Raw genomic sequence first — 19,297 nt, 5'->3', positions numbered from 1 at the left:
TCGGAAAAGCATTTATGATCATATTTCTGCTGGAATGAGAGTGTGTTCCTGTCATCTCTACTCTTTTAAGTTGAACGCTTTATCCACTTTTGGTTTCAATACGTTTTTGTTTTTTTACACCGTTGTGTAAATCTGCCTCGGTAGCAATGCTCGCCTACTACGACTCACCTACCTGTTGTGTTCCTAGGTAAACCTGCTGACAACACATCCCGATTGGTCACCATCTCTCTTCTTGGCTCATTTGACAAAGAAAATTTGTTCAATGGAGTGGTTCCATTTGTCCTATGTCGTACTCAAACAAGCCCCTGCAGCAGACGCCATCTGGGTCTGCCCTTCTCGTCGATGAACTGCGGGCTTTTAACTTGTGAAAATGCAAGAACTTTAATGCACATATTTATTCTGCCTGGCTATTTAACTATGGCCAGTGACGTTTTTTTTTTATTTATTTATTTATTTTTTTAAACCACTTTGACAAAGACACGTTTCATTGTAATGTTGAATTTATATATTCTATTATTATTTTTAAATTATGATATTCTTATTTGCACTTATGTAGACTTTAGACCAGGGGTCAGCAACCTTTTTGGTGTGGAGTGCCACTTTCAAATTTTCTTGTCAATCAGTGTGCCACCCCAAGATTAATGACGCGCATCCGAATTTCTATATATTCAGCAGAGCTGTAATTTTACTCCAAATAAAAAAAAACATGGACATACATTTGATATGTATAACTACCATTCGTCTTCATCAAATAACTAAAAACTAATGCATATTGTCGAAAATATCAAAACTTGAAAATAAGTGCAACAGTAATAACAGCTGTACAGCTGCACCATTTTATGCAAACATATCACACACACACACCCCAGCATGCAAAGGGGAACAGGTGTGATTCTCAGTGCAGGTCTCTCACAGTACAGAGAGCCTTCAAAGTCAGAACAGCCGACTCTTACATTTTGTCTTGTTCACTAGCAACTTAAACAGTGAATTATATGCACAATTTTAGATTTTATATAACAAATATAAAAGATACCTACTTTAATGTGTTCCTTGGCCCTGATTTCTATGATTTTTCATGTTTTGTCTCGTAGTGGCATTTGAGACTTGTTGTGCGACACACAACTCTCTCGAGGCATAATGCACAAAAAGAGCTACCAGAAGTAACCAGGCAACCAGTTGTTACCGGTATCCCCAAGGGGCCGCTGTCCCCGACAATATGATCGGCTTGCTAGTTAAGCGTAGAAGAAGAATTGAGCGTCTGGGCGAGAAAAAGAGAGGGAGCGAAGGAAGGTGTTGCGAGAGAGCGGAGAGCGCTGTGAAAAGGAGAGAAGAGGCTGTGTCCCCCGCTGGTTTTTGTTTTGTTTAATAAAAGTCTCCAGTAAAACGCCATCCAACGCGTCACAGTGTTTTTATACACATTGCCACTTCTCCGAAGTAAGCACCGGACGAATCGACGGCAACGAGCCACGTATAATCGCCGGTCCACTCCATACTACAGTGCAAGCATCGCTTCACCCGCTGCCCTGACCTGACGGCTGGCAATCGGGGTCCAACCGGAGTGTTGCGATGCGCCGGGACAGGGGTGTACAGCCCCGTATCTTAAGCGACCGGCCTCCGCGCCGGGGCGAGAGTGTGACATCGGCATCTCAATTCAAAGTTAAAGCGACGGGGCTCCCGGCGCGGACGCCGGCGATTCGCCGGCTGTCTACTCGCTTACTGGCCCGCCTGCCTCCACGCTGGGGCTTGGAGTAACAGTACCAAAAAGTGCAGATTGGTAACACTGTGTACTTCCACCAGCTCTCTGACTGGTTGGCTTCGTGACACGTTAGTAGTAGTAGTTAGTAGTAAAAAAAAAAAAAAAACGACGAGCGCAGGAATCGAGAAATTGAAGAGCTGGAAGTGTGCTCAAAATCCATAATTGTTTGCAAATAACGCTATAGGCAGAGGGGTCGGGAGGGACGCTCCTGTAAAGCCCTAAATAACCGGGCGTGCAACTAAAAATGTCTTAATTTCAGGTTTAAAAAAAAATAAAAACATGTTGTTTTTTTTTTAATTATTTTGCCATGCGCTCGGGTGTCACTGGTTAACCCTTCGCGTGTCAGCACTGGCACGCGAAGGGTTAACCAGTGACACGCGAGGGCATGGCAAAAAAAAAAAAAAAAAAATGCGTGTCATAGGTTGCCGACCCCTGCTTTAGACTGTCAATTCAAATAGTGTTGGAAAAGTTGCAATACCTAAAATAGAAATGCAAGAACTGTAAAGTACATATTTATACACCTTTATTTACCTAAGGCCACGGGATGTTTTTTTAATTGCTTTGAAAAATACAGGTTTTGTTGTGATCTTGTATTTATATAGTATATAGCTTTTTATAATGTATTATGTATTATAATATTTGCTGCCCCCTGCCAGAGTGTGGGCCATTTTGTACTAAAAGGATTTTAAACTTTCAGCTAAAATACTGTGTTGGAGACTAGTACTTGCAATACTTAAAATGGAAATGCAAGAACTTTAAAGCACATATTTATCCTGTCTGGCAATTTACCCAAGGTCAGTAAATAGTGTTTTAAACTGCTTTGACAAAGACACGTTTATTGTGATCTTGTATTTGTGTATTACTTATATAATATTTGCTGCCACCGTCAGAGGGTGGGCCTTGTCTGCACTAATTTAAAGATTTTAAACTGTCAATTCAAATATCGTATTGGAGAAATTGCATTACTTGAAATAAATCTATTGCAACTTATCAGTCCCAGTTCTTGTCTACAACACTGTCCAAAAATTGTCAATGCATATTCCAAATACAATAACAAAATTAAGTCACCTGACTTTGTAATTATTACACCTGTTTATTATGAAGACCTGAAGTAAACAACAAGCAGTTACAGTTTGTCAAGAAGTTGTTCAAGTCATGTTTTGGTATTCATATTTTATTGACTTTTCACAACAACACTTGGGATCGTGTTTGTAAGAGCAGAGCAAACTGAAGTTTCAGCGTGCACTCTTCGCCTTTCCAACCTCTCATAACGCTCCGATGTGGTGCGCTTGACCTCAGAATAACCCAAGAAGAGATATGGTGACCAATCGGGATGTGTTGTCAGCAATTCATATGCAGGTTTTCCTAGTAGCACAACAGGTAGGTGAGGAGGAGGAGAAGGTTAGCATTGCTACCGAAGCAGATTTACACAACAGTAAAAAAAAAACAAAAAAAAACGTATTGAAACCAAAACGGATAAATCGTTCAACTTACAAGAGTAGAGATGAGGGCAATACACTCTCATTCCAGCAGAAATATGATCAAGAGAAATGCTTTTCCAACGAACCGCTGCGCCCCAGCCATCCGTCGTGCCTTCGTGATCTGATATTTGGTCCTCCATGCAGGAAAACGGTGAAAAGTGAGTCCAGTTTTCCTCGCCCTTTTTTTAGTCGTAGGAGAAGCTGTTGCACCCTGTAACACAACAATAAGCACCCATATTTTCTTTCTAAAACACCGAAAGAGTTAGCTTAGCACTACCACACGTTACAATCTGCATTGACTCTGCCGGCCCGGAAGTGAATCATATTGCCAGCATGGAGGCACGTCCAAACAATGACGTAGTACGTCCCATTCCCTATTGCGATCAATGCCTGCAAGAAAAAAAGAATGACATACTATTTGTGTTTATATCATATGTACATAACCTTGTAGCATTTCCTTGTAACAAAACAATCCATGTCAGCCCCTCTGCAGTCGGCAAATGTAATATAACTTGTAATTTCACCACATTTTGGTCACTAATGACCGTAGTATCAATCTATTCCTCACGTTAACACAGGCTGACCGTTGTTAATAATTTTGTCCACGAATGATCAACGAAGTGACACGAACTGCTATCCAATCTCATCTACGTGTCATCTAGGTCGTGCTGAATCAGTTTTTGAAGATTCCATGGGTTGCTCTGGCTTGATTTCGTAGTTTTATCGTCGTCAATACACTGCTAATACACTGCTATGTCAACGGGACCGGAAATGCGAAGCAGACATTTTCCAAGATGGTGGCGCCCATATTTCGCTCAGGAAACTTGTCTATAGACCCTACTCACCTACGGCACAAAATGATGTGTCGCTGTATCCGGCCGCCATATTGTCCGTATTTTTTAGACCTATTCTCATTTGGATTCTCATTTTTAATATAATTTCTTATTTTTGTATATATATTCATTTTTATTTCTACTTTTATTTAAGTAGCTATTTATTTCCATATATTTTTTTGTATTTATTTTTAATTTTTGTATCCTATTTTTTATTTGTATTTATGGTCGTTTATATTTTGCCTTTTATTGATTTATTTTTAATTACTTTTATTTTTAATTTTGGCAGCTTTGGTCCTCCATATTTGTGTTGAGATTGTTCCATGACTGACATACTACGTTTAAGGGTGTTAAAAAAATCGATTCTGAGATGTATCGCAATAATAAGGTCACACTATTCCCGTATCTATTTAAAATCCATCTGTTATTGATCTTTACATGTATCGAATATTTTAGTGATTGGTCGAATTTTTCTTTTATCCCAGACAATAGTTTTAGTTGGTTTAATTACCAGACATGTTTCGCCGAACTCTTCCGCCTTCATCAGAGAGTCACTGGTGTTGGTTTGACGTGTCTTCATCAGCTGATGGATGAAGGATTGACTCACCTGTCAAATTGACAGACGAGTCACTCCCTCTGCTGACCATTCACTCTTCCAGGATGCTGGTCCAGGTTGTAGAGCGCATGTACGTCCCCTGTTGATGGCCCTCGGGCCCTGCTTGCGGATTTCAATGGCCTCCCTGAGCCAGCACTGATGTTTGTTTTCTTCGGTGTGGATGACTCTGGCCTTTTCCCTGTCCATGATGTGGTTTTCCCTTTTGCAGTGATCGGTGATGGCTGATTTGTTACGTTGCTGCTGTGATTGATTTATATAACCCTTGTTTGTCTCCTTTTCACATTCCTTCTTGTGGGAAAAGGCGTGGCTCGCCTGTCAATCTGACAGGTGAGTCACGCCTTCATCCATCAGCTGATAAAGAAGCGTCACGCCAAAGCCAGTGACTCTGATGAAGGCGGAAGTGTTCGCTGAAACATGTCAGGTGATTAAACCACCTATAACTATTGTCTGGGATAAAAGAAAAATCGTCTAATTTAGAAAAGTAGACAAAATTAACTCAATACTGCAATTTTAGTGATTATTTTCCTGAAAATTCCATCGAGTAATCGGATTTAAAAAAAATTTAAGGTAAAGAGCAATTATCAACATGAGAAAATGACAATTCACCTTATATTGAACTGTTTTTCGACAATGTCTTTAATTTAGATGTCAATTTTTTTTAATCCCACGTCATGAAAATGAGCGACTTCCTTGATTGACGAAGAATGCGAATGTGACGTTAGCGGGATAATAATTAGTTTCCAGCCAATACTACAGTATGCAGAACGACTGCGGATTCAGCTGATTTACGGATTATTTATTTCGTTTATTTTTCGCATCATGCTAGCCCAATGTGCCATGGAGAGACGTGGGAGCCTTTTTGGGTTTCAAAAAGTTCCCGTTCACCGCAGATAATGGCCAAAACAAGTCCGACAACTGTGGGACCATTGTGAGGTAAGTAAGCTATGTGTTTTATATTTTGTCAAAAACTGGGATAGTGGCACATGTTTTAATAAGGAGCTGGCTTGCATTTTGTGGCTGAAAATACTCCCTGTTCACCGAGAAGGCCACACTGCCAACGACTGGCGGCTTCTTGCACACCATGGTCGCCGGCCGTTAAAGGCGTGCCCGCCGAGAATGCGCTTTCCTCGGCTCGGCGACGATCAGACCCCTGCTTCAACATCAGCTGGTTTGGCTGGCCGATCCAGCCCGCTTGGTCCCCTTTTATGTATATAATATATATATGGCGGAAAACAGACAAGGCTGAAAAAGCAGTTTCTGCTCTTGCACCCCTCTCTCAAATGAACTGCTGTATTTTAAGCCAAAACAACTGTTGTGTTTGATAGAACAATATGTCTATATGCTGCCATAGCAGATTCATGGCGCATTAAGCCCCCAAACTATTTTTAATTTGTCCGTTTTACTCTGAAAACCCCCGTTTACAGATGTCGCGCAACCGCTTTTTTTTTTTTTTTTTTTAAACTAGCCATAAAAAGAAGGTAAGTAATTATATTTATTATTCAAAATGTCTGTCATTTTTAGCTTAGAATCATTAATTGATGTCTAATATTTAGTTTTAAAAAAAAAATTTAAAAATTATTTACTCTCATATTTTAAACAAATTACGTCAATGAAAAAGTCTGTGAAAAAGTGACATACATCTACCTCATAACTTATCGCTTGATTGTATTTTTTTGTTACTGTCGCATTTTCTCAGTTATGTTAGATGATAAGTAATCGATCCAAACAAAAAAAGAAAAATAACTTTTTAAAAGAGTAACTATATGAAAAGAAAATCTCAACCACTCCTTATTGTCTGCGATTTCTGCATCGCGACCCTTTTTATATCACCATGTTTCACTCATGAAATAAGAAAAAAAAAAAATCTGACTGTGGCCATTCACAGCTGTGTCTTGACACTTGGTGATACATGTTACATGGAGTTTTTGGATCGAAACATGGTATGCAAGCGATAATATCTCGTTAAAATTGTGGCGTCTTTAATTCTGCTCTCACGTGCTCTTGCCTCCAGTTAGGGTTTTGCTGTTTAAATTTTTTTTCTTTTTTAAATGCCCTCCTGTTCAAAATTTTTCTTCCTCCAGAAAGTCGAGATTTTACGCTTTCCAATGATGTATCACACATGCATATCGGACAATTTTGAAATTTGGCCAAATTGGGTGTCTCAGAGCGGAACTTCAAGTCACCTGAGTGATTTCCGCCATATATATATAAAATACATATTAGTAACTATCGGATATGTAATAATTATTATACATGAAGGGGACCGTTACCTTTCTCGCAGACACCGTTTAACTGTTAGCTTTAATCTAACACATTCATTATAGTAAAGCATTTAACCATAGTTTAAGGAGACGTTACTCCATGCCCTTTGACTCAGTAAAGTGGACCAGCTTATAAGGTAAGGAGAAGACGTCAGCGTCTCTTCGGTGGGGTCAGAACACCCTCGCCCTACCAAGACAACAAGTTGATAGCTCGGCGCCTTCGACGTCAAGACTTGTCAGTTGCCGTGGCAACCACGACCCAGCCACGAAAGATGACACACGAACTTGACCGCCCAAACATGCCACAGAAGGATGATCCCAAGACAACACCCCGGGAGGCCCGGGCCACTCCACCGCAGCTTTCAAAAGACTGAACATTTCGCTAACAACCGTCGCTTCTCGGGGACATTTCGATGTATCCATTGTTTTGTCGACCCTGGATCCAGTATTTCCGCTCCGTCGTCTGTTTTGCCTTGCTTTTTGATCACTGTCGACGAATAAATTGTCAACTTGTTCCCGGTGAGCTTTCTTTAAACTGTTCGAAATGGAGTCAGTACAAAGGCTTAACGCTGGAGTGAATGCTCGGAATTTGGCCTTCTGGCAGACTTCTGGTTCGGCTGTTGCTATTCTGGCGGCTTGGCAGGGAGGCCGAAATCCTTTATACATAACACATGTAATATTTATATATGTATGTGTATGTATGATGTTGAAAGACCCAAAACATGAATCGTGATTCTCGTCATGGTCTTTCAAGATCTGTGATTGACTTTTTTTTTTTTAACTTCCTCTATTGTAAATTGTTTTTTTTTATTCACATTGTATTAATTCATTTCTTTCATAGAATTAAAACAAATACACATATTAATCAAAATTTTAAACAATATAATAGAAATTAGATTTTTTTTTTTAATTTATCAAAGTCAAATGAAACAACCTGCTTAGAGTGGAGGGTTCTTGCCAACAGTGACCTCTCCTGGCCGTTCCTTATCCATGCCTCGAAGTAGTTCTTCCTTGCACCCTGCAGTTTTTCTTCGTAGTTTAGGAATAAGTAGGTCTCATGGCTAGCGAAAAAAGCTGTATGTCTGTCATATTTATCTATTTATTTATTTTAATTGGAGTCCAGTGATTTAAAGTAGTTTTGTGAGTAAGTAGCAGTGATTTAAAGTTTAGTTTTCCAAACGCTTCAAAGTATTAACCTGAAGTTTCAGGGACTGAACGTTTTTACTTCCGGCTTACTTGACGCAAGATCCATGTACCCTCGCCAGACTCTTGCAGTTCTTTCCTGTACCCTTCTTCTAACCAAACGCTTTTTTTCAAAGTATTCTCATCGAGTGAGTACCCAAGTAAGAATTTAGTGGACTAAAACGTCCCATCTTAAAGCTTAGTGGAAGTCGTTGGCTTGATGTTCCCAAGCTTCCCAGGCTTACTTAACTTAATTTTGATTAACTAAACTCGCTCGCCCAGACGCTCGGTGAACATCACAGTGCATTTAATGGTGTAAGACGCTTCTCGACTTGTCTTAAAGAAGCGAAAAAATACAACTGACTGAAGCCCAAAGAATCGAGACGTGGATGATGACGAGGAGAGGAAATCCAGGCCACGACGAACAACTGAAAAACGAAAGAAAATGAGTGTAAGATTACGACATTATGATGCTTTTTATGCAATATCAGACTTGTTTTGATGTGACTGTTATCAGTGATTGCGAGTGTGAGCCAAAAATCCCATAGCTGACTTGCGATACGAGGCTCACGATATGGCGATACAACAAATATCGGTTAGGAAATCATTCTAGGATATTCTTCAAGTAATGAACAGAAAAAGAAGCTATTTATATCCTTCTGCTTTAAATTTAAATGAGTTTATCACGAGTAGCCGTCCAATCCGTTTGAACTGGAAGGTGTGGTAGCGGATGAACAGTCATTCATTCCATTCCCACTTCAAACAGAAATAAGCCTGTCACGACATGCAATAAGTTAAAGCGTGATTTAAATACGATGTGTTGGTCGTTCCACATTTCGAATTTATTATATATCTTTTTTTATTTGAGTTAGGCTGCTCCAAGCGTGTCATGTTGGCTGGTAGCAGCAATATTGTATATGTGATCAAGATCGTGCTAGAGAGTCCGTGCGCCCCCCCCACCCCAAAATCGGAAAATGTTTAACAGTGTCCTAAATCAAAATTCAAGCGTGAGCCATGACTTTGATCCGATAGAAAAATGGTAGGCGACTCAGAAGTTCTCTCACGAAAACACACATTACAAAAATGTTGATATATTCACAATGAAGTTGCCAGAATATTAGTTTAAATCAATGATCATACTGTATGATACTGTAACCTGTCATTATTAACCTAAATACGATCATAACTCTGTCAGTTTACCCTCACTTCATAGAGTAAGCCCCCGTCAGTGCGTCATTATCCAATCCATTCCACTTGTTCATATAAAGAACGCACACATCACTGAAAATCTGGTCCGCGTTTTCTCTGTGACCAGTTCGTACCGGCGCTGTGTGTGTGTGTGTGTGTGTGTGTGTGTGTGTGTGTGTGTGTGTGTGTGTGTGTGTGTGTGTACCTCTGCTACTCACACACCAGAGGAGAGCGTGAATAGATGGATGAAAGATGGACAAAACATGTTTTTTCAAGCAAGCGAGCATCACTGCTGGTAGTAAATATTAGTTCGGTCCACCCCCCAGCTAACAGCATAAAGTCCCATCTAAATAATAAACTAAATGCTCCGTGTTTGATAAACCTGGTTTACACACTACAGATAATCTGCGCACATTTTACCTTGTTGTTTTACGGTCTAAAGCAGGGGTGGGCAAACCGGTCCTCGAGGGCCGCAGTGGGTCCTGGTCTTTGTTCCAACTGAGCCAACACAGATAGTTTAACCAATGAGGTTTCAGCAGAAATGAGAAGCACCTGACTGCAATCGACTGATTGCACTTGTAAAACAGCAGATTGGTGAAAAGGTGTCCTCTTAATGGGTTGCAACAAAAACCCGCACCCACTGCGGCCCTTTGTGTAATAGTTTGCCCACCCCTGGTCTAAAGTTACATCCCAGCTATAAAATAACGCTGCTACTTAGCTGCTTCTAGCTAGTTAGTCTGAAATGCATTGTGAAGGTCCTAGTAAAGTTAAGTGTGCACTCTTTTTACCACTATCTTTGGGGTGACTTCCTTCTGGAGCATCAGCTGTGTTTTTCAGCTGAGCTCATTCATCTATGATTATAATCAGTGGAGAGTCATAATATCACTCCGCCACCATTATTGACCTGTAGGAGTCAGAGCAGTTTGAAATTACAGCCATATTTGTTACATATGTGCCCAAAATGTAATCTGTGTGACTTTCAAATGTTTGGGAACAAACAATTACTGTGTTGTGAGCGAAAGTCATGGCATTAGCCTATATGAATAAATATATATGGCGGAAAACACTCAGGTGACTTGAAGTTCCGCTCTGAGACCCCCAATTTGGCCAAATTTCAAAATTGTCCGATATGCATGTGTGATACATCATTGAAAAGCTTAAAATTTCAATTTTCTAGGGGAAGAAAAAATGTGAACAGGAGGGCATTTAAAAAAAAAAATTAAACAGCAAAGCCCTATCCGGAGGTGAGAGCACGCGAAGCAGAATTACAGACGCCATGACTTTAACGATATATTATCACGTACTTACCTTGTTTCGATCCAAAAACTCCATGTAGCATGTATCACTGAGTGTCAAGACATAGCTGTGAATGGCCACAGCTGGATTTTTTGGGGATTATATGGGTGGAATATAGCAATATAACAAGGGTCGCCATGCAGAAATCGCAGACATCAAGGAGTGGTCGAAATGTTCTTTTTCATATATTTACCCTTTTAAATGTTTTTTTTTCCAATTTTTCTTTGTTTGGATCGATTATTTACCATTTAACATATCAGAGAAAATGCGACAGTAGCAAAAAAAAAAAAAAAATACAATTAAGCGATAGTTTTGAGGTAAATATCCATGACTTTTTTACAGACGCCATTTTTTCCATTATGACGTCATTTGTTTAAAAGTTTAAAATATGCGAGTGAATAATTTTTTAAAGTCTTTTTTTTTTCAACAAAATATGAGATCAATTAATGATTCTAAGCTAAAAATGACAGACATTTTGAATAATAAATATAATTAATTACCTTTTTATGGCTGGGTTAAAACAAGCGGTTGCGCGACGTCTGTAAACTGGGGTTTTCAGAGCAAAACGGGCATTTTAAAAATAGTTCGGGGGCTTAATGCGCAATGAATCTGCTATGGCAGCATATAGACATGTTGTTCTATCAAACACAACAGTTCTTTTGGCTTAAAATACAGCAGTTTCTTTTAAAGGAGTGCAAGAGCAGAAACTGATTTTTCAGTCTCGTACAGGTTTTCCGCCATATATTTATATACACATATATAAATTACGTTCACAAACATCCTGTGTAACTTCTGGGGGCTAAGTCGCCCCCCTGTTCTTAAAACCTAGTGACGCCCCTGATAGCATCTGTCACTCACTTCTGAATCTACGACGAGCGGCCAATGAGAAGCCTGTGTTATATGAGGAGGGATCAAATTCAATATAACTAAGCGGTCTTTGGTGATTCATTCGGCAATGTCAGTTCCCGTTCACTAACAGAACGATTCATTTGGTGAGGTAAAGGGATGAGGGGGGCGAACGATTTGTTGAATTATTCGTTTGAACAAGTTTTTTGTACTAAACAAACCGGAATGGAGTCATTACCTCAAGTGAACTGTTTATCCCGTCATTAGTGTGCTGCCTATACTCGGCACACGTGCGTGTTAATTGCATTTTAGACTCCAGTAGCTTTCACAGATGTTTATTGCCCATCAGCATGCCGTAGAATTAAAGTTCAGACATACAAAATAAGAAAACACATCTATATTAACCAATGTAAAACGTTAGCATTGCTACATTGATGATAAAGGAGAAAAGACAACGTACCAACCACTTTAGCCCGTTATAAAACATTGCCAGTGTTCTCTACCATGCAAAATTGCGGTGAAAAAGTAACAATTTTAACATGAAAACTCGCTGGACTACAGCATTTGCAAACGATGCGGACAAAACAAAATGTATGACTGACCCCACATGCTTGACGAAACACGAGGTGCACTTTTTTTTTTCTACTGTGTGCAAAGCTTACGGTTAGTGGCTTAGCTAATGTACTTTTTTTTTTTTTTTTTTTTTGTACGGTCAACATTTCAAAATAAAAGCACGCCATGTTCAGATTTCTGGGAGCAATCTCTCACACTTCAGAGTCTACAATGAGAATAGATTTAAAATGGAACCCATTATGAAAAATCTGATTATCAATGATAATATGATGTAATTAAAGATAATAATTTGGCTTCAAATTTGTTAAATGCGTACTTTGCAGGACATGATGACAGTCATTTTGGATCAGATCAACACTTTTAATGGGCTCTACTTGGCAGACAACAAAAATGACATAGGATTTCTCACCTATTTCATATTCTGTATTTAACTAGATTTAAAATGACTCATGCATTGTGTTTTTTTTTTTTATATATGTATTATTTTTTATATAATTTGTTTTATTTAATAAAAATAATTTATTACATTTGAATGGGTGATTTATGAGGATGTATTGTCACTGCATTGATAGTTGAATTGTTAAAAAATATTGTCTGACAATAATATCACATATCGGCAATAATTTATGAGACAATATATCGCCAACTAGGGGTGTGACAAAATATCTAAATGGTGATATATCGTGATACTTTGTATCCCAAAAGGTTATCGTTATGCTCTTGTCAAGAATCGAGATCTTGTTTTAAAAAGGTGTCAATAAAATAAAATAAAAAAAAGGCTGCCATTGAGTGCTTGACGCCCAATCCATTTTGACTGGGAACATTCGTTAATTCAAAACCAGAGCATTCACAGTCATTCGGTCCGATTTTCGGGGCATTTACAGGTCACTTGCTTTTCCTTTTTGGGGCATTTACAGGTCATTTCCTGTTGAGTTTGAGTCAGTGCCTATTCATTTGGGTGATTCCCAGGTCAGTTCCTGTTCTGTAACGCAAAATAAACAGCAAGTGACCCATAAAATACCCCAAAATCAACAGGAAGTAACTGAAAATCAACAGGTAAATGACCTTAAATGGCCCAAAATTACTGACGGCCATAGACGTTCAATCCGTTTGAACTGGGAGGGTGGCAGCGAATGAACGAACGTTTATTCGCTGCCACCCTCCCGGTTCAAAAGGATTGGACGTCTACTAGTGATAAACTCATTCCGATTCACAGCAGAAGCTTGTTTTTCTGTTTATTCGTTTTTTGTATAATATCCTAGAAGGATTTCCTGACCAATGTATCAAAAATCGTTGTATTGCTATTAGGGCTGTCAAAATTATCGCGTTAACGAGCGGTAATTAATTTTTAAAATTAATCCCGTTAAAATATTTGACGCAATTAACGCACAAATGCCCCGCTCAAACAGATTAAAATGACAGTACAGAGAAAGGTGTATTTGTTGTGTTTTTCAGAGTTTTGCCGCCCTCTGCTGGCGCTTGGGTGCAACTGATTTTATAGGCTTCAGCACCCATGAGCATTGTGTAAGTAATTATTGACATCAACAATGGCGGGCTACTAGTTTATTTTTTGTGATTGAAAATTTTACAAATTTTTTTAAAACGAAAACATAAAGAGGGGTTTTAATACAAATTTTCTATAACTTGTACTACAATTTATCTTTTAAGAACTACAAGTCTTTCTATCCATGGATCGCTTTAACAGAATGTTAATAATGGTAATGCCATCTTGTTGATTTATTGTTATAATAAAGAAATACAGTACTTATGTACCGTATGTTGAATGTATATATCCAACTTGTGTCTTATCTTTCCATTCCAACAATAATTTACAGAAAAATATGGCATATTTATAGATGGTTTGAATTGCGATTAATTACGATTAATTAATTTTTAAGCTGTAATTAACTCGATTAAATATTTTAATCGTTTGACACCCCTAATTGCTATATCGTCAGATCATCGTTATCGTGAGCTTTGTATCGCAAATCGTATCGTATCGTGAGATACCAAGAGGTTCCCACTCCTATCGCCTACTACAAATTGTGATTGCAACAGGCCTACGTTCTTCTTCGTGTGTAAGTCTCGCGTGCGGAAGTACTACCTGCTCTGCACTTCCTACGCCAAAATAAAAACACGCATCACTAAACAAAAGTCAACATCATAATAATAATTTTTTTTTAAATTGTCGTACAGTCGAAATAACGTACGTCGGGTAGTCCCAGGGACTACCTGTATTTTTCTCCACATAGCCGACATCAACAAATGACGTGATTTTTCTTTTTCCACCCAGTGTCCTGCAGACGTCACTATAGAAGATCTTCACCATGAGAAGCAGGATCCCCTCCACGTTAAACAGGAAGAGGAGCCAGAGATGCCGTACATCAAACAGGAGGCAGAGCCAGAGACCCCCAACATGAAAGAAGAAGACCAGGAAGTTGAAATCCACAAGTTTCCAATTGGTGTCAGTGTGAAGAGCGAAGAAGTTGAAGGACCAAGCGAAGAGAGCGGGGCAGCGAACCTTTTGACCGACAGTCCATTTCAGCACGTGACAGCAAAAGTAGAGGGACGATCGCAACCGGACAGCCTCTCAGCACCGCTTTCGGACAGCGACGACATAACGTCACATTCTTCTGACTTTAATACTGATGAGGAGGATGATGACTCTGACCAAAATGCTTCAAAATCTTTAAACGAGTCATCATTGAGTAGAGACGCCAAGGAATGCGTGGTTGGGAAACCTTTTCCCTGCTCACTCTGTGATAAAACATTTTCCTGGAAACGCAGTTTAAAAGTACACATGCGTAAACACACCGGGGAGAAGCCTTTTGCCTGCACACTTTGTGATAAAAAATACTTCACGAAGACAAATTTAAACGTTCACACAAGAAAACACACGGGAGAGAAGCCTTTCGCCTGCACACTTTGTGGTCAAAGATATGTCGATAAAAGAGGTTTAAACATTCACACAAGCAAACACACTGGAGAGAAGCCTTTGGCCTGCTCAAATTGCGATAAAAGATTTAATCAGAAAAGTGATTTAGAAAAGCATAGGCGTAGCCACACTGGAGAAAAGCCTTTCGTCTGCACACTTTGTGGAAAAACATTTTCTCTGAATTGTATTTTAGAAAGACATAAGCATACACACACTGGAGAAAAGCCTTTTGCCTGCACACTTTGCGATAAAAGATTTTCTCTGAATGGTAGTTTAATTAGACATAGGCGTACACACACTGGAGAAAAGCCTTTCGCCTGCACACTTTGCGATAAAAGATTTCATCAGAAGCCTCATCTAGAACGGCATCAGCATACACACACTGGAGAAAAGCCTTTTGCCTGCTCACTTTGTGGTAAAAGATTCACTCAGAAAACAAATTTAGTAACACACATACGCAGACACGCTGAAGAGAAGCCTTTCGCAATTTGCGATAAAGGATTTTTTCAGAAAACTGATGTAAATAATCATCAGCGTACACACAGTGGAGAGAGGCCCTTCGCCTGCACACTTTGTGGCAAAGGTTTTTCTCGACAAAGTCATTTAGAAAGACATAAGCGCATACACACGGGAGAAAAACCTTTTGCATGCTCACTTTGTGGTAAAAGATTTGCTCAGAAAGGAACTTTAGTAAGGCACGCAACAGGCCACACGGGGTAAAAACCTTTGAATTGTAGCATGTGACTAAATATTCTGATTCCTGCCAAGCATTTTTAGTGGAAAAAGCTTTTTTCATTATTCGGTTTCTCTTGAGCCTCTTTTTAAAAAGTTGTTGAAATGTTTTTTCAGGTGCTGTTCTTTTTCTATCCAATATATGTGGAGGAAAACACTCAGGTGACTTGAAGTCCCGCTCTGAAACCCCTAATTTGGCCAGATTTCAGAATTGTCCGATATGCATGTGTGATACATCATGGAAAGCTTAAAATCTCAATTTTCTGGGGGAAGAAAAATTTTGAACAGGAAGAAATTTTTGAAAAAATCTATTTTTAAACAGCAAAACTCTATCTGGAGATGAGAGCACGCCAGAGCAAAATTACAGACGCCATAACTTTAATGAGATATTATCGCGTACTTACCTCTTTTCGATCCCAAAACTCCAAGTAGCATGTATCACTGAGTGTCAAGACACAGCTGTGAATGGCCACAGCTGGATTTTTTGGGGGATTTTATGGGTGAAATATAGTAATACAACAAGGGTCACGATGCAGAAATCGCAGACATCAAGGAGTGGTCGAGATTTTCATATATTTACCCTTAAAAATTTTTTTTTTTTCAGTTTTCTTTTGATTGGATCGATTATCATTTAACATAGCCGAGAAAATGCGACAGTAACAAAAAAAAATACAATTAAGCGATAGTTATGAGGTAAATATCCGTGACGTTTTTACAGACACCATTTTTTTTTCATTGTGACGTAATTTGTTTAAAAGTTAAAATATGCGAGAATAATTTTTTTAAGTTTTTTTTTTTTTTTTTTTTTTTTTTTACAAAATATTAGACATCAATTAATGATTCGAAGCCAAAATTGACAGACATTTTGAATAATTAATCACCTGCGTTTTATGGCTGGGTTGAAACAAATGCGGTTTCGCGACGTCTGTAAACGGGGGTTTCCAGGGTAAAACGGACAAATTAAAAATAGTTTGGGGGCTTAATATGCCACAAATCTGCTATGGCAGCATATAGACATTGTTCTACTGAACACAACAGTTCTTTTGGCTTATAGTACAGCAGTTTATTTTAAAGAGGGGTGCGAGAGCAGAAACCGCTTTTTCAGCCTTGTCTGTTTCTCCGCCATTTGTACAGTATATATATATATTTTTTAATTGAAAAAAATTGTTTTATAGGTCTTTCTGTTAAGGGTGTAACGGTGCATGTATTTTTATTGAATCGTTTTGGTACGTGGTGCTCGGTTCAGAACGGAGGCGTACCGAACGAGTTTCTGACGTAAAGTATGTCAAATTTAGCGCCTTAACGGGCGGTAATTAATTTTTTTGAACTAATCACAAAATATTTGACGCATTTAACGCAAGCGTGGAATGCCCGCTCATGCATCCCACAATCCCACTGTTACGTCCCACGGACGGCTCGCTAAGGGCGTAACATAAAACGAGCCACGCACACAAGTTAAAAGTGGACACAAATTTACTCACACAACTTGAACTCGCAACGAACAAAATATACAAAATGCAGAAGAAGCTGGCTTCAGCGTAAGCCTAGGCCAAAACAACAAACGAAACTACACTTAAACCCCACCCGCATTTGCAAAATTAGTGGTGGTGTGTTCACCACCTCCACAACATTGACATTGTCTTTTTACTTTACTTACAGATGCTGCTGTTAGCGGGAAAAAAAACTTTAATATTCCTCCTCTTCGAAAGAGGCGGAGGAGGCACCTTGTTTTATTTGTGATATTTTGTGTCAGGGCTGTGATTGTATGTGTTCAAGTAATCAGCCAATCAAACGTGCATTTGAGGAAAAAAAATGGACTGGCGCATTCAGCAAGTACAAAGGGGTCAATGTAAAGTCTTAACATACGGGAAGACAATCTAAATGACCTATATAACATAAGTCATTATACAGTATAATGCAAATAAGGTTGCTGAAAAGTTGGTGGGGACTTTTTGCATATCCTGAAACGTTGGTAGTGTTATGTCCCTACCGTCCCTATGCAAACCTACTCCCTTGCCTGAGTGTTTTCCGCCTGGGATTAGTCCTTTTATAAATCTGAAATTTGGACTCATTCTGGCTTTTACTGCAAAAACAGACGTGTAATATATAGGATCCTGCATTTAGGCAAGTTTGATCAAAAGCATGAAAAAAGAGAAAATGCTATAATGAAATATGTTGTTCAAACAAAACCAAAACATGTTAACTTTTGTTGTTTTGGGAATAAATTTATATAAATGTTCTTTTATGCATACATGGAGATTGAGGGAAGGCAGGTGGCCAAAAAAATGCCCCACCCCCACCTATATCTTCGAGTGTTGTTATCGGGCTCGAGTACGTCTGAAGACTGGGTTTGTTCCTATTCTATCTCCTGCCGCGCCAACCCGGCAAAGGCGTGTACATTGTTGTCCTCACTTCTCTCAGCTATCTCTACGCCATCCAGGCCAAGACACGTTTTAGGCAATAAAAGCAGGTGTAGACTGGAGTGTCACTTGGTGACATAGCCTATTTGTATTTCTATTTGTATTTTCAATTAGATTATTCCACGTAACATTGTATTTATCAAATCATTTATAAGAAGGGATTATTTTAAAAAAACAGTATGATCAATCTTGTTTTCTTTGGTACTGTAGTTATACAGAGAATAAAAGCAGGTGTGTTTCAGCGGGATCGATGTTTAGCAGGTTCGCAAACATAGAATTACTTGACCTTTTTATTCTAACGTCAATATTTTTGTTCATTACTGGCTGACTTTAAACTGCCTTACTATCAACTATTTTTTAATCTGTGTTCGATTTATTAATCAACTTTAGTCACTTGGGGACATATCCAATGTGTATTTCTGTTTGTATTTTCATTTGTTGCTTAGAATTTAAGAAATAAAAATCAATAATGATTTTAAGAAATCTATAAGCAATTATAATATACACTCACCGGCCACTTTATTAGGTACACCATGCTAGTAACGGGTTGGACCCCCTTTTGCCTTCAGAACTGCCTCAATTCTTCGTGGCATAGATTCAACAAGGTGCTGGGAGCATTCCTCAGAGAATTTGGTCCATATTGACATGATGGCATCACACAGTTGGTGCAGATTTGTCAGCTGCATATCCATGATGCGAATCTCCCGTTCCACCACATCCCGAAGATGCTCTATTGGATTGAGATCTGGTGACTGTGGAGGCCATTTGAGTACAGTGAACTCATTGTCATGTTCAAGAAACCAGTCTGAGATGATTCCAGCTTTATGACATGGCGCATTATCCTCCTGAAAGTAGCCATCAGAAGTTGGGTACATTGAGGTCATAAAGGGGTGGACATGGTCAGCAACAATACTCAGGGAGGCTGTGGCGTTCCCACGATGCTCAATTGGTACCAAGGGGCCCAAAGAGTGCCAAGAAAATATTCCCCACACCATTGCACCACCACCACCAGCCTGAACCGTTGATACAAGGCAGGATGGATCCATGGTTTCATGTTGTTGACGCCAAATTCTGACCCTACCATTCGAATGTCGCAGCAGAAATCAAGACTCATCAGACCAGGCAACGTTTTCCAATCTTCTATTGTCCATTTTCGATGAGCTTGTGCAAATTGTAGC

At 39.1% G+C, this 19,297-nt stretch overlaps 1 protein-coding gene across 1 annotated transcript; it reads left to right on the top strand.

Annotated features, from left to right (window-relative positions):
* The first annotated feature begins 8,188 nt into the window (after positions 1–8,188).
* LOC130915834 (zinc finger protein OZF-like) lies at positions 8,189–18,503 on the top strand. Its single transcript, XM_057835958.1, has 2 exons — positions 8,189–8,580; positions 14,326–18,503. Exons 1-2 carry the CDS (start codon positions 8,575–8,577, stop codon positions 15,685–15,687), a joined length of 1,368 nt encoding a protein of 455 aa, XP_057691941.1. The 5' UTR covers positions 8,189–8,574; the 3' UTR covers positions 15,688–18,503.
* Positions 18,504–19,297: the final 794 nt, after the last annotated feature.

The sequence above is a fragment of the Corythoichthys intestinalis genome, chromosome 1, assembly GCF_030265065.1.
Source record: "Corythoichthys intestinalis isolate RoL2023-P3 chromosome 1, ASM3026506v1, whole genome shotgun sequence".
NCBI classification, from domain to species: Eukaryota; Metazoa; Chordata; class Actinopteri; order Syngnathiformes; family Syngnathidae; genus Corythoichthys; species Corythoichthys intestinalis.
This window is presented reverse-complemented; position numbering and strand designations above follow the sequence as displayed.